This window comes from Cottoperca gobio, chromosome 11, assembly GCF_900634415.1.
Source record: "Cottoperca gobio chromosome 11, fCotGob3.1, whole genome shotgun sequence".
Lineage (NCBI taxonomy): Eukaryota > Metazoa > Chordata > Actinopteri > Perciformes > Bovichtidae > Cottoperca > Cottoperca gobio.
Genome location: NC_041365.1, coordinates 7,135,020 through 7,160,332, shown reverse-complemented (window position 1 = coordinate 7,160,332; position 25,313 = coordinate 7,135,020). Strand labels below are relative to the sequence as shown.

General features: G+C 39.8%; 4 protein-coding genes across 6 annotated transcripts; 3 read left to right on the top strand and 1 right to left on the bottom strand.

Annotated features, from left to right (window-relative positions):
* The first annotated feature begins 75 nt into the window (after window positions 1-75).
* On the top strand, window positions 76-4,607 carry LOC115016256 (uncharacterized). 2 transcript variants are annotated; one of them, XM_029443966.1, is made up of 5 exons: window positions 76-202; window positions 1,255-1,323; window positions 1,443-1,503; window positions 2,250-2,787; window positions 3,792-4,607. In XM_029443966.1, exons 4-5 carry the CDS (start codon window positions 2,261-2,263, stop codon window positions 3,931-3,933), a joined length of 669 nt encoding a protein of 222 aa, XP_029299826.1. In that variant the 5' UTR covers window positions 76-202; window positions 1,255-1,323; window positions 1,443-1,503; window positions 2,250-2,260; the 3' UTR covers window positions 3,934-4,607. The 2 variants fall into 2 exon arrangements, with proteins under 2 accessions (XP_029299826.1, XP_029299825.1); XM_029443965.1 differs by lacking the exon at window positions 76-202 and having other exon boundaries at window positions 1,176-1,323.
* chrac1 (chromatin accessibility complex subunit 1) lies at window positions 4,357-6,993 on the bottom strand. Its single transcript, XM_029443979.1, has 3 exons — window positions 6,760-6,993; window positions 6,437-6,563; window positions 4,357-5,278 (listed from the first exon to the last, which is right to left on the bottom strand). Exons 1-3 carry the CDS (start codon window positions 6,916-6,918, stop codon window positions 5,199-5,201), a joined length of 366 nt encoding a protein of 121 aa, XP_029299839.1. The 5' UTR covers window positions 6,919-6,993; the 3' UTR covers window positions 4,357-5,198.
* A 1,086-nt stretch (window positions 6,994-8,079) lies between these two features.
* gatad1 (GATA zinc finger domain containing 1) lies at window positions 8,080-10,938 on the top strand. The gene is made up of 5 exons (XM_029443961.1): window positions 8,080-8,613; window positions 9,350-9,472; window positions 9,579-9,638; window positions 9,867-10,050; window positions 10,186-10,938. Exons 1-5 carry the CDS (start codon window positions 8,434-8,436, stop codon window positions 10,386-10,388), a joined length of 750 nt encoding a protein of 249 aa, XP_029299821.1. The 5' UTR covers window positions 8,080-8,433; the 3' UTR covers window positions 10,389-10,938.
* An 810-nt stretch (window positions 10,939-11,748) lies between these two features.
* Window positions 11,749-25,309, top strand: lrrc14b (leucine rich repeat containing 14B). Of its 2 annotated transcripts, XM_029443927.1 has the most exons (10): window positions 11,749-11,952; window positions 12,039-12,065; window positions 12,145-12,218; window positions 16,141-16,195; window positions 16,957-17,048; window positions 17,322-17,417; window positions 17,512-17,644; window positions 19,941-20,078; window positions 20,183-20,648; window positions 23,903-24,027. In XM_029443927.1, the coding sequence occupies exons 1-9, from the start codon at window positions 11,928-11,930 to the stop codon at window positions 20,620-20,622; spliced, it is 1,080 nt and encodes a 359-aa protein (XP_029299787.1). In that variant the 5' UTR covers window positions 11,749-11,927; the 3' UTR covers window positions 20,623-20,648; window positions 23,903-24,027. The 2 variants fall into 2 exon arrangements, with proteins under 2 accessions (XP_029299787.1, XP_029299786.1); XM_029443926.1 differs by lacking the exons at window positions 11,749-11,952; window positions 12,039-12,065; window positions 12,145-12,218; ... (4 more) ...; window positions 19,941-20,078; window positions 20,183-20,648 and adding exons at window positions 20,662-22,157; window positions 22,354-22,982 and having other exon boundaries at window positions 23,903-25,309.
* The last annotated feature ends 4 nt before the right edge of the window (window positions 25,310-25,313 follow it).

Sequence of the window (25,313 nt, the reverse complement as noted above, 5' to 3'; positions counted from 1 at the left end):
CTGCCGAGTTGCTCCGGTCCAGAAAGCCCCGGTGACGGCAGCCTGGAGGAGGGAGGAGCTCTGCAGAGATCCCCGCCCCTCACTGACACGACCCGGGGCATGGGCAGTGCTCTAAAACCGTGAACATGGAGCTAAATACTGCAAACATGAAGCGCTGTGATGGAATTTTGTGCAAGAATTATGTCCAGGAATTTAATAAAATGTAAGTGTATTATAGCCTGTGAACATGTGCATATGATTTGTTGGATTTTATCGTATGTCTTCATAAATAACTATATAAAATGTCCTTCTTGGAATCCAAACGGATACATTTCAGGTTTTCTAGTGATGGAGGGACACAGCTGTGAATCAATAAAGCAGCAATCCCCGGTGTTCGCCACTAGATGTCCCTGTGGGATTACTTCCGTGTGGTCCTACAGTTGGCACTTTAACCGCATTGAGTCATTTTCTTTAATTTAAAAATCAATACAATAACAGTCACTGTGACTCATTTTCTGGCTCTTCCACCTCACTACTGAGACAAACACATGGATAGTCTTCATCTGAATGAAAATGTTAACCCTAACTTCTACTCTTTGTTCTCCACATGGTTAGAAAATAATTAGCAGGACCTGAAAACATCTGGCGACATCCACAGGGACAAAGTATCTGTGTTGACATGGACTCATCTAAAGTGATCTAATACTGTATTCTACATCGCCACCCTTCAAAGCTTAAGTTTTACAGTCTGTCCACGAGAGTTAGTACATCTTTTAAGATTGATGGTGCGTGCCTCATGTTCATTCCTCCCCGAACATTACACCACCCTCGATAGTTTGTGCTTGAATACGTCTCTCATTCCTCGTTGCTTATGTCATGGAGGGTGTAAGCCTCGGGCTACATAAATTCATTCCCTGGACATTCAAAAAACTCACTAAATAAATACAGATGTAGTGAATTAATCTTTGGGACAAAAGTCTGGCTACATTTGAAAACCTTTGTGTTTGTTCACAACAAACTGGCAACAAACTGTTTCAATGCACAGGTATTGTTGCATGATGTTTAGATGTTTAGAGCATTTTTAGTTTAAAAAATGTAAGCATGGCTGGTCCACTTTAGGACGTTGTAAAATAGCTCATAAATTCCAGGTGCGCCACACCTCCTGCTGCATCATAGGCCCACTGATTTGAAGTCTTTCGAGGAACAAAAGGCTGGAAATGAACATTATCACTGACAAAGTAGCCTACATTTCATTTTTTTAAGTAGGCATAAAAGCTCTGCAACAGACCCTCCAGCTGGTTGCACTTGTAAAACAGCAGACATTCCCAGCAGGCGTTATTTGGGGTAAGTTTCCTTCAATTACTCCACAGTCTGACGGAAAATACTTGATCGTGGCTCTGCTGTTAAATAGTGATTCACATCGCATGTAACAGTCAACGACTCATTTTTTCCGACGACTTCAGACACCGGAGGAGCGTCGCAGCACTCAACAGTTCTGCTTCGTCGCTGGGGTTTCTCTGCAAGGTAAGACATATACATACACAAGACATGAGTGGCATTGATGTAAAGATATTGAGAGAAAATATGTTTGTTAAAGTTGTTGCAGTGATCAAGAGTTGCAGATTAGCTGTGATGTTTTTTTTAACTTTCTACTGCTGGCAAAGCATGAAGCTATCAAAATGAAAGTAAAACTCCGGGAGATAATATGAGGAATAAAAGACATATTTAGGCTTTTGGAGATTTATAAATTACTGTACCAAAAACATAATGTTCTCGGTGGAGAATTGTTGAAATTGTAATTAACCCCTTTGTTCTTTATATTAAACTTAACCTAATTTATACTTTTTTTTGGAAGCATTGCATTAACACAGTTTTTGTGAAAAGTTATTCTTAACTAAAAAATAAGTTGAAATGTATTGGCCCATCAAAATCCTCATTTGTCCTACAAATGCACAATGTAGTCTGTCTATACATTGCATGGGATTGTGCATATGTTTTTATTTATTAGATATAGATTAGATAGCATTATGGCTAGTTCAAAAAGGTTTAATTAGTGCTTCCCAAAAAATAATGGAAATGCAGATATAGGAGAATAAAACAATAACTTCCACCAGAGTGGAATATAGTTTAGGTGGATAAGCTTATGTCATAATGCCAACAAATGGCCTTTCCAGCCGTGACACGTGTGTGTGTGTGTGTGTGTGTGTGTGTGTGTGTGTGTGTGTGTGTGTGTGTGTGTGTGTGTGTGTGTGCGTGTGTGCGTGTTTCAGTCAGTTTGGAGATGGTCCAGGGGGCCGTGCTCTGTCTGTCCGTCTCCCTCCTGCTGGGGGTCTGCCTCCCAGCAGAGGGAGCAGAGGCAGCGGGGCCTCTTCCTACTCTCTCCCCTGAACAGTCCTCTGGGGAAACAGATTTGGAGTGGGGCTCTGGATCTTCCTTTCTGCACCTGCTCCACAGCTTCCCCGCTGACAGCCCCTTCATAACAGAGACCCCAGGAAAACCAGTGAACTGCAGCCAGCGCTTCTGGTTGCCACCATCCTCCGCAATCTGCTGGGAAAACATAGCCGGACCCGAGGAGTTTGCCAGGTCCCGTCTGCTTGTTCTCCAGAACAGGGCTTCCCTGCAGGCTGTGTCCACCACCAGCGGGGTGGAAGAGGGCGGGATCTCCTATGAACACCAAGCCAGAGAGGAGGTTCAGGGGATCCATTCGGACCACCTGAGTGTGGTGGAAACTATGCAGACCATGGAGAAGGTGTTTGTGTCTCTGGAGGAGACAAGGAAGGAGGGGAAGGAGCAGGGGGTCTTCACAAGGTGAGAAACAGACGTCCATGGACCATTTGATGGATTAAATAGCATAAGACGGAGGTTTTTAAAGTGAGAGGTGAGCCCCTCTAGGGGGGCTCCAAACTGTTGAAAATATTAGTTATCAAAAGATCCTAGAAGGCTAAATATATGTGATTTGGTTAAAGATAGTTCAGAGACAATAGTTTTGGAGAATTTGACTTTGTTCCCCACTTTCTCAGTCAGAAACTAATAAATGCCTTAGATCAGATCTTTTTTATGTATTTGGTGTTGAGTTATATCAAACAGCAATATTAGGCTATCTTGGCTCAGTTGTTGAATGTCTACAGGATCAAATTACCAAACCATTATCCCATAGGCATCCAGGAATTGAGAAAAAGTAAGCAAGTAAATGGGGGGGGGGGGGGGGGGGTGGGGGGGGTTTCCAAGCTTTGTCTGAGGGGAGGCCCGCAGTCTTTTGAAAACCCCTGATTTAATGGTTTGTATGAAAATGTTTGGGTTGGAGAGGCTGAATCCTTTATTACATTAATAAATATCTGTGGTTTGACTTCCTTTTGTTAAATATCTATATACAAACATTTGAACCATACTTTCCAGAGATCAGTCACAAAGCCTTAATGTACGGAGACAAATTAAATTTTTGGTACATATTAATCCAAGGCCACCAGTGAGATTATTCTTAATCCGGGGACCCTGGATCAGTTTTACTTATTTAGCTTAAACATCAAGTTCTTGGATGCCAAAGAAGATAGGAGTGGAAACAGCATCCAGACAAGCAGCTGAGACATTTCAAGTGTTTTCATCTGTTGGGACATCTGGCTGTGTCGAGGCTCTGGCACGAAATCGGGTGTAGCGAATTATTGAAATTCAGTGCTTCTTCTCCATTATGTGAGAGAACAGACTCAATACTTGGACAGCTTTGCATTTTGGGTGAGAGAAAAATGAATGCTAAGTAGTGTGTAAATGTGTCAAAAAGTCTCAGACATTTACCTGTGGTTTGTCATCTCTTTCAGCATGAAGAAGCATCTTGCCAAAACAAGAGAAGCCATAAGTGGAAGAGAGCACATGGCAAACATCCTGGAGAATCATTTTTCTACTTTAGAGAATACTCTGCTTAACATGCAGCTTCGACTCAACAAATTCATCCAACACTGACAAGGACCGGTTGCCTTTTTCTTCCCCTATTTGAGCTGTATTTATAGATTCATGAATTGCACAACAATGTAGCAAATGCATGCATGCCCAGGATTGTGTTAGTCTTTACTATGAGCACAAAATATGCAGCTTGTCATCAAAACACCTTCAAGTAACATGTGTAAACTGGAATCAGCAGATAAATAAACCTCACATAATCAGGGAGATTTGAAGAATATGTAGCTGTTAAATCACGTTTTACTTTTGCAGACATGTTCCACATGTAGATGTTATGGTCACGCCAACAGCCTCTAGTAAAACCGCAAGACACTTTTGAAGCTTGGAACAGAATAACCGACTTGTTTAACGCATCATTCAACATTAATAAAATGCATTTTCATACTCTCCAAGGTTGTGGTGTAAAATACATGAATATGAATGATCAGACAGCATGAATCTTTATTTTAATATCAAATCTAAACAATTAATTTGTAAATGCACAAGTATGATGCATTGTCAGCTGTTATATACACTTTAAATATTCACATCTATTAGGCCAAGTCTGAATTTATATTTGGAAAAGACGCAACATGTTCAGTTGCTTTGACGCTGGAAAAAAAAAGCAGTATTTGTATTTATGATAAACTAATCATGACTAAAACATGACAAGAACTTTAAAAAACTATCATGTATAACTTAGAATCAGTAACATCAGCATATTTCACTTTGAAATCAATGTTTGACAGCATCTATAAACTAAAGTCACCCAATAATATTTTAAATAATAACTGTGCACCAGCTGTGCGGAATGGATTCCCATTATGTGTTGGTCTGTTACATGGAGTGAGCTCATACAGGATGCAAGTTGATTAGAAATACCAATTTACTCCTGGTGATTGTTGTACATGCAAAACAAGCACAAACATGTATAAAGGCCTTGCTACCAGAAAACCTTCACGATGGTCGAGGAAAATCGTTTCAAAATCTTAATGTTCAAAATCTGAGGAGTGATTGCATTATGCTTTATCTACAGCGTATTTGAGATGTATGGCATCAAGTATTAGACGTACAGTAAAACTTGTATGTTCCTCTGTGTGTTTGTGTGTTTGAAGGTGATCTGAGTCTGAGACATTTCCCCTATGTGGCTTTACTTTCAGTTCCATGTCCATTAACGTCTTCCATGAGCCCTACAGCTGAACACTGTCATTGCAGTGCTCTAAATCAATGACAGGACGTGCACATTTGCTAACATCATGTCCAGACGTGAAATGCAGCCATTGTTCCTTTTAAAAGTCAGCATCGTCTTCTTGCATTTCCTCCAAAGACTTAAGGTAATCTCGAGCCAAGATCTTCTTTGGCAAGATATCTATAAAAAGAGAATATGACAGTCAAACTCGTTCTTGCAGTCACTATGCATCGGCTGTACTGTGCTTACTGTCACAATGTATGAAGCCAAACTGTGTTTACAGCATCTGCATGGAGGATAAATGGTTGTAGAAATAGATCTTGAAAGCTATTTTTTCAAAACTAATAAGTTCAAGTTTGTGTTGAAGTATTCACCAGAATATGCTGCCCACTTGTTGAAAAACACACTTGTTGATTATTGATTAAACTAATTGGTATTTTACTTTTAAATGCACCACTAAAGTTTATTCCCTTTATAATTAGATTCTAATATGGCAAATGCTGATAAAACATGATGATTAGACATATTTTTAAAAATGAGTAGCATATAAACATTGATGGGTCTATACAGTGAAATAGGAAATGTTCAATTTAAAGAACACTTCAGTTACAAGGAAAAACCTTTTATAGTTGGGAGATCAATCAGTATGAGCCGTACAGATGATACAGTATGGAATACATCCTCTATCATGGTATATGCAATTCTATATGGCAATATAAATATAAAGTGATATAGTAAATTCCCTGGTAAAAAGATGTTTTAATAAAAAAAAAAAATGCTTACGGATGAAATACCCAGACATTTAAAGTATTGCCATAAAGCAGTTCTTCTTTTTTGATGTGCACACAGTGGCATATATAAATAAAGTATATTATAAACAGATTAACACTTAGCCGAAACTAGAGCAGTCTAATAAAATCCCACCGTCGTCAAAGTTTTATGTTCTTTACTGCAGATATGTATGCATTTGCAACATTTAAGTAGGTATGAGAATATATTCACTTTTTTTTGTGTAGGTTGCGAGTGAGCTGTGTGTAGGTACACTTTATAAATACTACGTATGTAAATACTAGATGTATGGGCATATATATACATTTGCAGCCATTATGGTCACTTATAATGACTTTATGCGTGTGCTTTTGGTGAGTCTGGAATATTATTGCTACACGTTTCTACTGCTGAATTGCTGATCGTATGTCTACATCTCTTAAGTCAAATAATAATGCAAAGTGTATACTATAACCAAACTACAGGTACAGGTTGTTAATCTCATGTTTCATTGGTAAAGTGTCATTATGCTGCAGGAAGCAGCTGTATCAGGCTGTGGTTGGGTCTCACCTGACAGGAACTGGAAAGTCTCCGTCTCCTCTGCGGTAGTAGCCAGGTTGCTGTATGACAGAGAGTTGGTTTCTTTCCCGGAGCTGTTGTTGAATGAAGCCAGAGCCAGGTACTGGACAAACAGCTCCTTCAACAACACAACACAAGTCAGCGAAAGAGAAACTCACAGTATGCTGGAGCTCAAATGGAAACTGGAGCAGCTACATTTACAGTTATACGAGAAGCTAGCAGCAGCGAGCTAATCCCTGTTAGCAGCAGATTTATGAACTGATAAATTAGCAGTGCTCAGTGAAGCGATGATTTAGCATTAAACTGCAGCTTACTGTAGCCTTGGTGGTGAGAAACAGGGCGTCCTGGTTGATGCTGGAGACATCGGGGGAGCTTTTCATTATCAACCTCACTCTGGAGATTGGGAGGGAGATGGTTTTTTTGTTAGTTGACGTTTGGTCGTCTTTGTCGGGAGTATTTCGAGACATCTTCATAAGGACACGGCGGCAGACGGACAGGCGGAACTTAAAGTATTGTTTTGAACGGTGACGCTTTTCTTCTTCTTCACGTTAATATTGTGGTTGGTGGCCGTTTCACTGCATTAGCGCCACCTGCTGGAGTGGAGTCACTACAGGGGAAACACTTTTTGTGTTTAATTATTACTTTTATCATATCAATATTATCATTATTGTCATATTTCTACACCTACATTACCTTTTACTTTATTTTCATTTTACTAAAGCCAACCAATAGCTAGCAACCAGGCAGCATCTTACCTTTTGAATAAGTATGTATGAAAGTTAATTCCCAGTGCAACCATAAACAATATGTTATTAAAAGCATACCAATTTATTTTGTTTGTCCCCCCGTCACCCCCCTTTACTGAAGATTGATAGACAGGTTTTTCTAATAAGATTTTGCCAAACAAAGTGATCCCTAGTCTCTTTACTAATATCCTCTCTTCCCCTTTGACAGCCTATAAGAAAACACACATTAACTTCTTGAATCTACATTTATTTCCCAAATCGAAAGAGATTCACTTCATGGTATTTAACATTATATATCCTTTAGGAGAATTCCTTAGACAAAGGTTCAATATTGAAAAAGTAACACCTGATCACTTATTTTTCGTCTGTCTTTAGAGCAATACTTTCTGGTGTGATGTATGATTGGCTTGAATCAAAAATATTATCCCTCTCCCATTTTACCAGAAATGATATTACATTTTGAATCATAGTGGAGGATATAAAAACTGAATTTATGTTGAATACTTAATTTATTAGGTAGCCCCTATTGTTTGTCCATACATGTACATTTATTAAGATACAACCTTTATCTGTGTTTTTTTAATGAAATAATTAGCATTGTAGTGCAAATTACTGAAGTATATGAAAAAAACAGCAAAAAACAAACCAACAGTTACTTAACATTATTGATGTCTTAGAGTTATTATAAATCTGTGTTTTGTTAGGTTATACTTCTGTTTACACGGTGTGCTCGGTTTTCTAAAGAGCCTAGTACTGATGATGTATCACTTGTCATATATTGTTGTACCGTTTCAACAATACAATGCTGTGTTGCTGGTGTTTTGACCAATATTTAATTGTATTTATATTTTGTCCAACACAGGCGTCGTTTCTTCCAGTCCAGTGGTGGCGCTTGACTAAGGCCTCGCAAAACCACAGAAGAAGAGCCGATCTCAAAAGAGGCGAAGAAGAAACAGTGGCGTTAGCAATGGCGGTGATTTGGCTGCGAAAAATAAACAATTCAGCTTGCAATTTGATGCTGTCGTAATTGTCGACATTAGTCCAATGATATAGCCAGTCTTTTAAGGTCTATTTGTCGGACGAAGGAAATATATTTCTCTCTGTTTGTGTCATTTGAAGCAGTCACAGCAGTGTTATTGGTGCAGTGAAGCAGGATCTGAACGAGCAGCCATCATCTCATTGTTGAGAAACGTTACTGTATTATTTTCTTCGTACCCTGGCGTCGTTTCCTGACCATTAACGATGCCGCTGGGCTTGAAACCCAGCTGTGCTGTCTGCAAGACGAACTCTTCGTCGATGTGGAAGAAAGGAAACCAGGGAGAGATCCTCTGCAACAACTGCACAGGAAAGAGCAGCAGCGGCGGAGCGTCAGGACCCTCCATGTCCTCCAACACTCAGCCCAGCAATGGCGGGGGCAAGCAGGTTGGTTACTCTCTGTAAATGTGCCTTTCACGTTGAATGTTTCTATTGGGTCCAGCCCGGACTTTGTGGTTATATTCATGGGGAACCCCCTCTCTGAAATACAGTTAACATACTAGTGTGTACAGCTGTACATTGAAAGGAAGTACCTCCTTCACCCATTTGTGCCCAAATACTATATTTAGTATGATGAGGAAAACATTTGAAATCTGGTACAGACATACTTTGGGCAATTATCTAAAAGTACAACTTTGAAATGTTTAGATTACATGGAAACTTTTATCAATAGGTAAAGTCAGGATTTTCGAAAAATGAGAGAAAACTGTAAGATTGTGTTAAAATAAAGTAAATGTTTTCTATATTCTATAAGATCTTTTTTACACTGCGTATGTGTGCAGGGTGTTTTATTCAGTTCCAATGTTGATGTTCTGATTTCCATCTTAGCAAGATTATTTTCTGTAAAATCAGGATAGAACATTAGCAATTTGGTAATTGCTTATACTTTTTAAAGTATTAATCAAGTTAAAGAAAAAGGCTTGTTCCAGCTTTGAGAATGTCAACATTTTCTGCCCCGTCTCTGCTTTATATCACTGTAAATAGGATGTATTTCAGACACTGGGTTGACAAAGACGTATTCTTTGAAGGATATTCCGATTTTATAGACAAACATTCATCAGTAATTTGTTATGGGTAAACGATGAATGAAGGCAGCTGGGTTAATTCTATGTGTTGCTTTCAGTCCAAGCAGGAAATCCACAGAAGGTCTGCACGGCTGAGAAGCACCAAGTACAAAGCTCCTGCATCTGAGAAGAAGGTGTCAACAAAAGGAAAGGGGAGAAGACACATATTCAAACTCAAAAATGTAAGTTGGAGATAGATTTCATCAGCAAATAAAGTTATTTCTCTTGTTATTGTGCTGTACTGTGAATTCATGTATTTGACGCCTGTGTGTTTGTCTCTTTCCTCAGCCAATCAAAGCACCAGAATCTGTAGCAACAATCATCACGTCTGAATCAGTATTTTATAAGGTATAGTGTTTATTCTTACCAAGCAGAAGTAATCGCATGTTTCTGCTTAATATCAGAAACTATCATACTGCCCCATTTTCATCTGAAAACATTTCCTGATCTGTTTTCCCCATTCATTGTATTCCAGCTTTACCTATTGCTGTTGTACTAATCCTTCATGCTGTGATACATGTGAGACTGAAGAAGCCAGACTGTCATCCTTAGCGTTTTATATATTTGTATCCACAGGGAGTATACTACCAAACAGGAGATGTGATCAAGGTAACAGACGAGGAAGACGGGAAGCCGTACTATGCTCAGATTCGAGGCTTCGTGCAGGACCAGTACTGTGAAAAGAGCGCTGCACTGACCTGGTTAATCCCCACACAGGCTAGCCCAAAGGACCAGTTTGAACCTGGGACATACATTGTTGGTGAGCTATGAGGAATTAAAATCTTAATTCAGGCCATTCATGTGACAAAGTTTAAGTGGCAAAAAAAAAAAGACCAATGTCTCGTTTTGTAAAGACATTTTTGATGAATAGTGGAAACTGTCTGTTTTGTATTAGGTCCAGAAGAGGATCTGCCCAGAAAGATGGAGTACCTGGACTTTGTTTGTCACGCACCCTCTGAATATTTCAAGTCACGGAGCTCTCCGTTCCCCACCATCCCCATTCGACCAGAAAAAGGCTACATCTGGACCCACATAGGACCCACACCAGCCCTCACTGTCAAAGAGTCCTGTCAGTGGCAGCAGTTAACACAACTGTGATATGGACTTAGTCTGTTGCTTTTAAACAGACGTATGTACATTTATGTAATATAATGAATACTTCAGATTGAAGGCGAGTTGTAAGTTGATACAAAGGAAACCAGGTGTTACTACATTACAAGAAAGTGTTTATATATTACTCTTGAATTTAGTTATAAACAAAAAAGCTCTTTTCCACCATCCATTTTTGTCCGTGATTGTTTAAGAAAATGGTATTTCTTCATTTATTGAATTGCTGTGTGGGATATAGACTAACATTTTTACAGTGTTATCCTCCTTTTATTTTCCCTTTTTGTTTTTATTAAGCTGTAAATAGCTTTTTTTATGGCAGCAATAAGATCATGTTTACAGCTCTGTTGTATCAGGATGCTCTACAGTGGAGTCTGTTTCCGTCAAAGACTGAAATGATGATTGTTCTGCGATGTGGGAAACACAAAACACTTTCATCACCTCATCAAAATCATACAGATTATGAATAAGATTTAATTGAAAGAAGTCATGCACACCCATACCCATACATTACAGTCTTATAAAGGGATACATGCTGCAAGGTTGCCTTGTGGACCTTTTTTTTTATTAGGCTGTGTCTACATCTTAATATTAGTCAATCATGTGTGAATGCAGAGGTGGTAGAAGTATTCAGATCTTTGAGTAGCAATACTACACTATTGACCAGTCACAGTTGTAAACATAAACATTCTAAATGTCTCAGTTTAGTTCCTGGTGCAGGGTATATGAATGACATCAGCTGACAGGAAGTAGTCATGGATCCAGGATGTTGCCTACCAACACAATTTTGTTGAAACAGTCTATAAAAATAAGTAAAAGTCTTGCATTCAAAAGTATTAGCATTAAGGTTTACATTACTTTTAATGTTGCAGCTGGTATGTGGGGCACATTTGAATTGTTTTATATACTCCTGTGTAGCTTAACCTATAATGATATATTAGTATTATTTGATTTATGTTTCATGTTAGTTATCTAAATCTGCAAAGTAAGTAATAACTAAAGCTGACAAAATTAAAAAGTACAACACTGGCTTCCAAAATGAAGTGGAGTAGACATAAGTACAAGTAGCATAACAAGGAAATACTCAAGTATATTACAAGTAACTCAAAATTGTAATTGATTAAATGTACTTAGTAACACCATTGTGTAAATGCACATGAAAGATACAATATTGTAGTATTACATATTATAATTACATTAATATAACGAAAAACTACAAATGTCCAGAACAAGTTATTTTACATATTAAAAGTGAAGTAATTTATAATTTGAAGCTTACTCCCATTGTTAACGTTTTGCCGGAACTTCAGCAAGCTCCGAATTTAACCGAAGAAGGAAGTGCACAGCGGTGAATTATCTTGCTCTCGCTCTCGCTCACTACTCTTTGATATCTCAGTCAGACTTTCAAGCTTCACCTTGTCTGTGTGCAGATATCTGCGATAGTTTCCCGGTGCACAATTGTCACATATATGTTCCTCCTCATGGATTGGACATTATGACATGTTCTTGATCAAATGAAAAGGCAGGAGGATGGGCAAATTCCAATCCAAACTTGGTGAGGCATTTTCTTACATCTCAAAATATTTAGGGTTTTAAAAGAAAGAAGATGTAATCACATTTTCTTTTCTCTTGTTTGGACAGCTTCGAAACGCCGACAGAGTCCTGAAGGTAAGACAGTCAACACAGAAACTGTACAAACAAAGCATAATTACCTTTGACATGTTTACACACTTTTATTCTTATGCAGGTGGTAGTTTGTCTTCCAATGTGCTGACCTGTCAAAGGGAGCTGGAGCGCATCCACAAAACCAAACTGACAGAGGTAGAATATTATTTTTCATAATGTATTCCTAATGTGCTTTTAAAAAATAGTCTACATGTTATTGGACTAACGCATACAGACGCAGGAAAAACTCAACTCTGAGGGCATCAGATAGTACACAAACAGATCCCATTTTGCTTATTTTGGTTTCCTTTGACACTAATGGTCTGGTATAGATGGATTACCAGATAGGCTTGAAGCTGGCACAATGATGGATGAAAACCATATGATAATAACAGCCACAAGTTAGAGATTGTATTGATAATATGGTTGATAATAATGTAGTTAATTCAGATTGTACTGAACATGATATAGGGCTTTGTGGGGAGGTTTTGTTTATTCAAGAGTTTACAGAGTTTGAGGCAACTTTATGATTTGCTATATTAATAAAATGACTTTTAATTTAAAATATCTGACAACACATTATTACAGCAGTTGAGGGCAGATGTCTCTCCCAGAACATCTTCTTAAATGCATGAGAGTTGCACATTAAATTAGTAAAAGTCTCCCCTATTAAAGAAAGAAAGCAATAACAGGCATTCCCAGCCTCCTTGTGCTGGTTTATTGCTGTGCCAACAGCTTCATCTCAGTTAAGCCAGTTTTGGGATAAACAGTATTTGCTCACATCACATCAGGAGACATAAAAGGTGTTTGGAGGTAGTCGTATATATTTATTCTTCCGCCCTTTCCTCCTCCATCTCTATAAAGAGACTTGAGAGTCTGTGAAGTGCAACACAGCCACCCCCTCCAAACAGCAAGCTCTTTGTACCCGCCTGAAGAAAAAAAAAAAGTGTCCACATCTGGTACTGCTTTCCTTCTCCAGTCAGACACACTGTAAGAGGGGGGGGTGAGGAAAAAGATGTGGGGAGGGGGTGTTTGATTGCGTAAATGGCATCACATGTACACTGTTAGCATTAACGAAGCAGTCAAGCTTGGAAAGTGTTGAAGAGAAGAGAAAATGTTCTCTTCATTAAATATAAACTGTCAAATATAGACTTAAGTATAAACACACTGATCTGTGTAATCACATTTTGTGGTAAAAGTGAATCAAAGATGTTTCATGTGCTTCCAAAGATCACAGGGTTGCTTGTAGAAATAATAAGTTCTTTAATTTGATAAACAACCAACCTGCTATTTTCATGTTTTTTCCTGCTAAAGTCATGAGATTTGATGTTGAGTTATCACCAGTTTTGTTGTTTTGAGGTTTATGAAGTTGTATGAAAGCTCCTCAGTTGTCGACCCTGCCAAGTTGTTTTTAAAGGTTGTGGTGGAGTTTCTGTGCTTATTAATAGCACAGATCTTCCTGCAATTAGACTTTCCAGCATAATTAATTTTGACACTCAAACGCTGTAACATCTCATCGTATGAGAAATTTTATATTGTTGTCCTACATGAGCCTCCTTTTGCCTCCTTGATAGGAAGTCGTGCCCATGAGTTTTCTCTTCGGAGAGTTTTAAATTACACTTTAAAAACTAACATTTATTTATTTTATTAAAAGCAATAATGACCCATGGTTGATGGTAATTGCTGATTATTGTACACAACACACAAATAACTTAATGATAGTTATGTGAAATATGCTCCAGCTGTAGGTAAAAACTATATATTCCAAGAGATTTTATTATTATTTGATTCCAGAGATTTTATTTGTCACATATACACACAAGTACGTATAGTGACGCTCCCAGACAGTGCACAAAAAAAGCGAAATATACAAAATATTAAACATATACAAGATAGTAAACGAGTGACTCAGCTGTCGACCACTTTCTGAAGAAACACAAACATGTTTGCTTTTCTATGAGTATTTAGTATGTGGGTGTGTGTGTGTGGGTGTGTGTGTGTGCAAGGAAGGCTGACTCACAGTGCAGGTTTTTCATAAACACTATATCAATATTGTAACATCCATGTGCAAACATTATTAGGAGGTTTTTAATCTTTTTACACATCAGCCTCATATTGTCTGACATAACTAACGCCCAGGAGTGCTTACTTTGACAACTGTTCCATTTGTACTAATGTGCTTTTGTCTGTCGTGTGCACACGTCACTTCAAGTGTTGAAAAGATTGTTTTTTGTGATTTATTTTTGGGCTAAAATCCACCATAAAACCCAATTGGTTCAATTACATCCTTCTTTATCCATTTAAAAACCCCTCCAAACGGGTAGTTTTCTTAGGTTCCGATTACTATATTGTCCGTTAGATTTACATAGAACGGAAGTTGTCTTTGGCACATAAGATAACACGCACCATACACAACAATACGCGACAATTATGCATCTTAAAAACTTAAAATGACCAAATGTTGAGTGGATTGTTCTTCCACTGGCATTTAGGTCCATGAACATGACAACCGAGCATGAGCACAATCACTAAATACATGTACATTAAGTGAAGGTGTTGGTTGCAGAATGTCCTAAGAAGACGCTTTGATGCACAGGGGAGAGATTGGTGCTTCAGGTTGTTAGTGAGATCAAAAAATATATATTATTCTGAGCTATGCTGTCGGGTTGTTTCATAATTCATGGTCCTTTTTATGGACACTTAGAAGCAAAGCTAGTGCAGCATGTTAGTGCAGTCCCATTACAAAAAGTAATCAGCATCATCTTGTATCTCCAACTGTGAAACTTCCTATCCAGGTATCAAGTTATCACAAAGGCTGTTAGACATTCCTGCTGAGACAAAGGCAGCTACTGTTCTGCTGACACTTGAAACTTTGTGATATCAGAACGGATGCATGCTTGGGTGATGTATAATGAAGGTGTGCAACAGAATACTGGATTCTATCAGGCGCACACCTTTCTGCTACCTGCACCATCTCCTCCACTTTCCACCCTCTTTCACTTGAAATCTAACCCAGCATCAAAGCTCCACAGCAGGCGGAGCGTGGCGGGCGGAGAGAGGAGGGTGTGGAGAGAGATTAGTGAGTGTGAGGGTGTGCATTTTCTTATCATCCTTTTTGTCGCTCATCTGCATCTGCCAGAGCATCAGTGTAACGTTAGTGATGAGTGTCGTGAGTTAAAGAAAGTCTTGTTGGTGCTTTCAGTTCTTTCTTGCTTGAACTAGTTTCTACCTGAGAGAAGATCAAGTCTGAGTAGATGTGTTTTTAATTCATATACATTGATTTACTGGGTTTTATAGTTAATTAAAGCCTTTAAAAATGGTGTTGCAGTTTTGTATATTCACCCCTCAAAAGTATTTTCTCCTGCTTAGACGCTGCATCCTAGCAGCATAAATGTATTGTCTCTAGTAAATATGTCTTTGTGGGCTGCACGCTCTTCATCAATTAGTCAAATAATTGGTCGTTTTGTTCCAAGTAGACTAACATTTCTTTAGTCAATTAGTCATTTTATAATGTTGTCTTTCATGCTGATTCAATTATTCCCAAAGCACATCTCTGGTAAATTTAAAGTGATGCCTTTGCATGATTCCTTGTGAAGAAACAGATCTGTCGATTAAATCAACAAACGATTATTGTACAAGTGTTAGTCGACTAAGAATTTCTTTATTCGAGGACAGCCCTCCTGGTTTTATGTTTATAGGAAACTTCAGAGACACGCCAGCTACATGTGACGGGGAAGAAAAGGTTGAGATATCAGCAGTTAAAAGAGGAGTGCCAGCTAGGAAATGTTCAAACCTCCTTCTCGATCGTTTGCTGCCTCACTGTCTCATTTATATTCTTTCTGTGTTTTAATTTCTGTATGAAAATGAGGAAAGATTCACATCTGATCAAATGTGTTTATGTAATTTTCTTGACTTGACTTGACAGTCAGTGACACAGCCCCCACAGATGTTGAAGGACTAGTTCAGCATTGCTCACATCTGGAGATCAATCCCCACACTCATGGGACATGAAAAGCACTTAATTGCTTCCTCTCTGCTTTCCCTTATACGTGTGCTCTCTGCCTCTTTTTTTTAACAGAACTTGTACGTGGAATTGAGGGCGAACAAGTCCGACCGGAACTGCAACCTCAAAGGTGAGTAGAGAATTGCGTCATTGCTGTTTGACTTGCACATGCATCATACTGACACTGCTCACTTTCTATGTACTACAAAGGGCTTCATTATTATTGTGTAGAGTTTGTGAATTATCAGAGTTTTCTTACGTATGCTTTTATAAATCAACCCTCTTGGTTTCCCGGGTGAAAAGGAAACAGTGAATATAAACACATCTGTTTTATATTTGTGTGGGAAAACTTTGACCTTTGGATGCTCAGCGTTCAGTGAGTTTCCTCTCTGCTGCCAAACATTTATTGAAAACAGAGCTTATAACAAGGAATTCATTAATTGCAATGGCACAAAATGTTAACACAAATATTGTAGCTTGTGCTCCAATGACCCCCTCTTACTGTCTGTCCCTAAGGTTTGCTCGAAAACGGGTAAAACAGACTTTTATGTTCTCTGCCCATGCAGCCTGGCATCGCTTGCAGACAGATAGGCTGATCTGATTTGGAGGCTTTTTCAGTTAGAATTTGTAATTGCTTCCTTAGCTAGATCTGTTTCCTCTTGTCTTCCAGGCATTTTATTCTGTGAGATTTGTTTAAATTGTGTTTAATTGTGTTAAATTATTTGTGTGTATGTTGTTCAAAACACCATATTGCTGCTATCTTGGCCAGCAGGGCCCCCCCTGGCAAAAGAGATTTTGTAATCTCAATCTTACCTTAATAAAAATACTTATCCTCAAACTGTGATTCTACTGGGTAACGATGTTCTAAATCCTGCTCTGTGTGTTGTTTAGTGGTTCTGCCACCAAAGAAGACAGCCGCGAGAGGTAACAGCATCCACTTCCAGGTCAAGAAACAGACAAAGAAGAGGAACAGCCATGCTGTCGTGAGTGTAAACCTCCAATTTCCAAACAACATGAAGTACCAGATGTGTGGATAATTAAAGCACTGATTATTGTGAGACGTGTCCCGAGGCACTTTTAATACTAATCAACAATATATATTTTAATTACACATTGTGGTTTAACCAGTTTTGACGACGGGGGAACTCACATAGCGCACAAATGAATATAAACTATAATTCTCCCTAATAAACTACAGCAGTGCAGTTAAATGTTTATCATAGCAGTAATAGCTTGTTTTTCATGTGCACATGCAGGTCACAGAGTGTAACATGGTGCCTGATGAGGACACTCAGCAGGAGTGGGTCTTCACGCTGTACAACTTTGACAACAGTGGCAAGGTCACCAAAGAGGTGAGGTTCCTTCACGCATGTTGTTTAAATAAATAGTGTTTTAAGTAGCTTGCTTTGTACACAGTGTGTTTATGTATGTGTGTTTATTCTACAGGACATGTCCAGTCTGATACATTCAATGTATGAAGTACTAGAGGGATCAGTCAAGTCGCCTTACGGCAGTGCCACGCCCCTGAAAATAAAACTAGTTGTAACTCCGTCAACTGACCCAGAAATCTCACAAATAGGTAAAAAAGCCTCTTTTTTTAAATTGTTTTGACTTTAAATATGCAAATGAGGTATTCTCTTATTATATATGTGCTACTTTGCATACATTTCCATAACAGAAATCTGAACATTGGATAGAGCCAGGTTCAAAATTGAGTCAAATAATTTTACAGAAGGAATTTTGAATTTCTCTTTGTAGGATTTATATATATATATATATATATATATATATATCTATATCTATCTATCTATCTATCTATCTATCTATCTATCTATCTATCTATCTATCTATCTATCTATCTATCTATCTATCTATCTATATAGATATATAGATAGATAGATAGATAGATAGATAGATAGATAGATAGATAGATAGATAGATACAGTATATCTCAAAAGTGAGTACACCCTTTAGATTTTTGCAAATATTCTGTTATATCCTTTCAGGGGATAACATTATCCTACTGAAACTTTGATATAACTTAAAGTAGTCAGTGTGCTGCTTGAATAACAGTATAGATTTATTGTCCTTTGAAAATTACTCAGTACACAGCTGTTAATGTCTAAACAGCTGGCAACAAAAGTGAGTACACCCCATAGTGAACATGTCTAAATTGTGCCCAAAGTGTCAATATTTTGTGTGACCACCATTGTTATCTAGCACTGCTTTAACCCTCCTGGGCATGGAATTCACCAGAGCTGCACAGGTTGCTTCTGGAATCTTCTTCCACTCCTCCACGACGACATCACGGAGCGCACGGATGTTGGACACCTTGCACTCCTCCACCTTCCTCTTGAGGATGCCCCACATGTGCTCAATTAGGTTTAGGTCTGGAGACATACTTGGCCAGTCCATCACCTTAACCTTCAGCTTCTTCAGCAAGGCCGTTGTCATCTTGGAGGTGTGTTTAGGGTCATTATCATGTTGGAAAACTGCCCTACGGCCCAGTTTCCGAAGAGAGGGAATCATGCTCTGCTGCAGGATGTCACAGTATATATTGGAATTCATGTGTCCCTCAATGAAATGCAGCTCCCCAGTGCCGGCAGCACTCATGCAGCCCCAGACCATGATGCTGCCACCACCATGCTTGACTGTAGGCAAAACACATTTGTCTTGGTACTCCTCACCAGGGTGCCGCCACACACGCCGGACACCATCTGACCCAAACAGGTTTATTTTGGTCTCATCAGACCACAGGACATGGTTCCAGTAACTCATCTTCTTGGATTCATTGTCTTCAGCAAACTGTTTGCGGGCTTTCTTATGCATCGGTTTCAGAAGGGGCTTCTGTCTGGGGCGACGGCCATACAAACCGATTTGATGCAGTGTGCGGCGTATGGTCTGGGCACTGACAGGCTGACATCCCACTTCTGCAACCTCTGCAGCAATGCTGGAAGCACTCGCACGTCTATTTTTGGAAACCAACCTCTGGATATGACGCTGAGCACGTGGACTCAACTTCTTTGGTCGACCCTGGCGAGGCCTGTTCCGAGTGGAACCTGTCCTGGAAAACCGCTGTATGATCTTAGCCACTGTGCTGCAACTCATTTTCATGGTGTTGGCAATCTTCTTATAGCCAAGGCCATCTTTGTGAAGCGCAATAATCCTTTTTTTCAGCCGCTCAGAGAGTTCCTTGCCATGAGGTGCCATGTTGTCCAGCATTCAGAGAGAATTGTGCCCAAAACACCAAATTTAACAGCCCTGCTTATCATTTACACCTGAATCCTTGTAACACTAACGAGTCACATGACACCAGGGCGGGAAAACAACATCATTGGGCACAATTAGGACATGTTCACTATGGGGTGTACTCACTTTTGTTGCCAGCTGTTTAGACATTAACAGCTGTGTACTGAGTAATTTTCAAAGGACAATAAATCTATACTGTTATTCAAGCAGCACACTGACTACTTTAAGTTATATCAAAGTTTCAGTAGGATAATGTTATCCCCTGAAAGGATATAACAGAATATTTGCAAAAATCTAAAGGGTGTACTCACTTTTGAGATATACTGTATATAGATATAGATAGAAATAAAACTGTATGTGGTAATGCTAATGTTTGGTGAATTTAGGAAAAATCTACAGACGCAAATAGACAAAGTGTGGTAAAATAAATACCTAAATGTGTATTTTGGATGTTTTCTTTCCACTTGTCTGAAAGAGGGCAGGTTATGGAAGCAAAACAGCCCAAACACTCAAAATTGAGCAGTGCATAAAAAAACAATGTTTTTGCCTGTAGAGTCACGCCTTAACACCAAACCACAGTTACTACAGTGATGATAATTTCCCTCTTTCATTGAAAACAACAACAGACAAGGAGCATAGTGTGTCTCAGGAGGCAGGAAACCCAGTAAGAAGATTTTATTGTGTGGATGAAAACATAGAGCGCAGAAACCACTACCTGGATCTAGCTGGCATTGAAAACTATACCTCCAAGTTTGACAATACAGGTATAGTTTGTGCATATCAGTATATAAACACTTGAGTTCATGAACTGTTATATTGTTTCTGGAATACTAACTTTTAAAGTTGTTTTTCTTCCTTTTCTCTCCAGAATCCCCGTCTCAGGATGCTCGCTCTGCTCTTAAGCACCACCCTGTGGTGACCAGAGTGAACTGCATTTCTCCTGATTCTCTCAGAGGCCTCGCTATCCCTCATTCCCTGAAAAGCAAGGCCGTGTCAGTGGGGAAAGACAGAAACGGAGTAGAGGGAAAGTCCTGCAGGTTACATGGCCAACACCCTGCTTCATGGTGTCAACCTTCCCAGTCTCAGCCTGCAGCACATAGCGTCCTGCAGCGTAGTCACAGCAAGAGACTTCGCTCCAGGGGGCAATATGCTGCCTCGCACCTTAGACCCACACTGGGGGGAGATAGGGAAATATTCTCCAACCCTCAGCCCTCCTGTGGCGCCCTGGCTTCTCCAGCCCAGAGACATGAGCACCATCACCACCACGAGCACCATCATCACCATCACCATCACTACCACCCTTCGTAAATGCATTTTAAACACATATGAGAAAGGTGAGAAGAAATGTTTTATAGGGGAAATGCAACTCAGCAGGTCCTTGAATCACCTCATTTACATGACATTCAGTGTGTGGTGGAATCAGGCTACAGGAACTGTTATCTAATGCAAACAAATCCTAAAAGATCAGCTGCTCTGGATCCAAAGAGGCCAGTTTCATGTTTTTGTGAATGCTATTTTTAGAGCTAATACAGGTTTTAATGAAAAGGACAGTCACATCTTTGCATTATGGCCAAATTATGTGTACCACTGTACAAGCATTTAATGATAATGAATAATGAATAATTTCTCTCATATTACAATACCAATCAAACAAGTACATACTTTGTTTTCTTGACTTTCTTATATGCATGGTAGTGAGAACCTGCAATATATTCTGCATTTCTGGCCACAATATGTTTGTATTTATATTTTTTCCACATCAGTGGCTTGATACAGACGCATGGAGATATGCTCAGCACAATAAGCGTGGCAGAATATGTATCAGGTTTCGAAAACAACCGTACATATCCAGTTGTTTTTGATATTTTCACATCTACACCCATGTTTATATCGGGAGAAATCCATCATGGAAAAGTGAGCGACGCCCATGTTTTCAGTGACAGAAGCCTCAATAGACCACAATGCATTGCAACCATGAGGCATGTTGTAATTTGAGAGTGGCAAAAGCTATTTACTGAGGCAGGTTTGGGGAAAAGTGGATGCACCAAAAAGTAAATAACAGCACTTTAAATCACAAGCTGCCTTCTCGAATGCATTAAACACGATGGTTCTGTATCACAGATTAGATTGTTCCTGTATTGCAATTCTATTTCTGCTCTCACAACATTCTTTTCTTTGTAGCTCATGTGAGTATTGTAGGTCTCACAAAGGTGTGTTGTGAATAGTGACAAGTTTCCCTGTGGTATTCAGATGTTGTTCCTACTAATCTCTCTGGCAAAAGTTGCAAATAGACACTGTGTCGGCCGAAGGACGCGAGACAGCTGTTTCTATTAATAACCTCGACCCTCTTATCCACCACGCGACCCCTCTGCCTCACCACAGCAAGCCTGGGTTTAGACAAATGCACAACACCAATTCAGACGGCAACAGAGGAAATTAACAAAGCAGCAACAACAGAGGAGGCAAAACAGTGACACGCAGAGCTGGTAGACTACAGCTCTCATCAACAACCAGGACACTCACAGACCTGTTGGTACGAAAACAAAACAGGGATAAAACCTGGAAACATGAAGTCACTGCGATTCCTTGCTGCTGAGGCCTTTGTCCAGAGTGGTCTGAGTGCTCTGGAGAACCTCAACTGCGTGTCTTTTAACCTCTACCCACTTCTCTTCAAGGCCTGCTACCTCCATGAGCAGGCTGACGTGCTGCATGCTTTGGTGCAGGCATGGCCTCTTCCTGTGCTTGACTTACACAGGCTCCTGGGAAAGACAGTCGACTGTCAGATGGACCTCAGATCCAGCACCTGCCGGCTGTGTCTGGAGGCGATTATAACCGGCTTAAAGGTACTTGGATGGTCTTTAGTCAAATATGCTTTTCTCTGTTTCATGCAAAACTAATGGTAATTTTGTGAGTGAATTGTTTATTTAAGCACACCTGCTTTGACTTGTTATTGGCTTACAATGATCATGAATTATTATAGGTTGAATTGACAATCACTTCAAAAAGATTCTTACATTATTTCCCCTTTGTTTTCTAAAGGATTATGTGCTGTCTCCTCCAAGAACCTACGCCAAGAGCCTGCATGTGGTGGACCTGACTGCTCTGAGGGATATTGAGCACCAGGTCTGCCCCTGCCAGTCCACCTTGGGTCGATGGGAAAGAACCCAGCTCCTGACCCAAATGTGCTTCGAGACCATGGTGGCCATGCAAGCCAGTGACATATCCCTATTTGCCTTTGAAACATCTATTGATGTACGTCTAAATGGCTTTGTCACAGGCCGCAGCTATGAGCTGGTGGCTCAGGCCTTCCTCGTCCTCCGCTACTGTCCACTGAAGCTGCGTTTTGTTAGTTTTCGGGCTGACTCCCTTGATCTCAAGAAGCTGTTTTACATTCTTCGCCTAGCAGAACCTGAGTGCATTTCAAAGCTGGAGGTAGTTCACAATATTCCCCTGCAGGCCGCACACTTGGAGGTGCTGCTGTCCAAGGTGGAATTCCCTAAATTACAGTCTTTGACTCTGCCTGCTGGTGCGTTGGATGTTAGGAGGTTGGGCTCTGATGAGGAGGATGTGTTGTCCATCATTGGCAATCTACTGGCTAAACTGAGCTGCCTGACTGAGCTCTATGTTGGTTTCTCCCCTCTAACCGGACACATACGAAGACTGCTTAAGTGAGTAGGCTAAATGGACAGAGGGAGGGATGAAGAAAGACACCTACGTGTCCTTGTTTGCAGCATCGAGAGCTTTAATATAGCTCACAATAATCACCTTTCGCCAGGGTCACAGCACATTCCAGCTTTAAGGCTCTTGTTTTACAATGGGGGGGGTATTTTGTTTTTCAAATTGCTGATATGATGCCAGAGTGAGGACAGACAGCCGCAGGTTAGACATAAACCTGCTGGATGTTCTTCACAGTTCAAATGTAAACAGAGCAGGAGCACAAAGTCCAAGCAACAGATCTGTCGATCACGGCCCGGTGTATAAATTCCTATCCCAAAAGATGTACCTGTACATTTTGTAAGCATTTATGGCACCAACCCTACATGACAAATCCTTCAGCTTATTGGGAAGAAGCCTGAGAACCAGTTCCCAACTACATAAAAAATGTTTTAATATTAACTTGGAGAAACACATTTAACAAGTGCCTTCACAATGAAGAAATATGGCACTTCGATAACAAGGAAATGTGAAGGGGGTTTGGATAGAAATCAAGGTATCGTTAGGCAAGCATACACTTGTGCACGAATAGTAATAAGATCGTCCCTGATGCAGGTAACCTAATTAAAAGGTGTTTTTATTATTCACTCTAGCTGGATTTCAGAATCACTTTCAATTAGAAAAGTTAAAGTCTTAAAAAGGCCTAAAGATCAGAGTTTCTGGATGAATCTGCTAGAATGAGGTTTGCATTAAGTCGAGGATGGATCAGAATGCACTGGGTTTGCAATTATCTACCTCTCCTAAGCCCTAAAGAAAAGCACATGCCACAATATATCTGCCTGCTATTCACTACATAAAAATGCATGAGGCCCAGGTACCATTGAGCTTTCATCCTAAACCAATTAATTTAATTGTACCCCTTTTCTTTACCCAGTCCTCTCAACACTCCGCTGCAGTGCTTGGAGTTGGCCAATTGCTGCCTGAACCGTGTGGACATGACGTATCTGTCCAACAGCCTCCACAGCGAGTCCCTGGTCCGTCTGGACATCAGCGGACATGACATCTTCAGCTCTTTCGCCACCTGTTTCCACAAACTGCTCAGCCGTTGCTCAGCCACATTGACCAGCCTGGCCGTTGAAGAATGCAACATCGAGGACGAGCACATGGACGCCTTCACTAATTCTCTGGCTTGCTGTCAGATGCTGGAGGAGCTCAAACTCCTGGGAAACCCTCTGACCTCTGTAGCCCTGCGGAGGTTATTCTCCATGCTATCTGTGGGCTTTCCTAATTTAAAATACATCGAGGTACCAGTTCCCCGTGAGTGCTACTCAGAGGATGTCACGTATCCTCTTGATGATTCTGACCTACTGCTGTACAACAATGAGTTGTTTCAGGAGATCAGGGGCCAGCTGATGGCGATCCTGGAAGGAGCAGGTAGAGGGAGTGTGGAGGTGTGCACCCCACTCATGGGGGCCTTTGACCCAGATATTAGAGAAACCAGCAACGAGCTGGGAGTGTCCATGTTGAAATCTTTTAACAACGTCATTGGGAACTTTATAGGTAGCATAACTGAAGTGGACACTAGGAGATCACAGGTTCAGAAAGATAATTAATGGATTTGCCTGTGGAGAGTAAATGGACTGAGACGAGGGTCATGAACTCAGATTTGTTTACACAAATGTCTAGATTTGTGTAAAGCCGACCTGAATCTTAAAACCTTGCAGAAATGTTCATGCTTTGTTGACAATATCTTCCTTTAAGGCTGTGTTCTTAAGCTATACTATATTAGATTAGGGATGCATGATATACATCATGTCGATAAATGAGAAATTTTAATTATGCATCGTTTCTATAATGAAATTATAGCCGATAAATTATCGGCCGATATTACAAAGCCAAATTGCGTTCACTGACTTAAGCGCAGCATCTAGACACTCCCGATACAGTAGATGGCGGTACGCACCTTTTAAAGTTGGTTGTCAATCCACCAATAAATTCTGGGAAGAAGAACAAGATCAGAAAGCTGACTAGAGCCCGTGTGAAGGTTTTTCAGCTTCAATGGAATAAAACAGGAATGAAATAGAAGTTTTCAATGTACTTTACTAGAAAACACTTTTAACTTTTGAAACGGTTCTTTGTTTTTGTTGTGTTAAAAACCGTGATGTCAGTTAGATTTGGTTCGGTCAATGCTATGGAATATTTAAACATCCATCTTTGCTCACCACACCGTAGCTACTGTAGTGGTTATTGTAGATACTTGAAGTTTGCCTAAGACATTTTCTTACCTGCATTTATTGTGTCTATATACCTGTAATTTTTTCATACCAATAAATCAAATCTGCAAA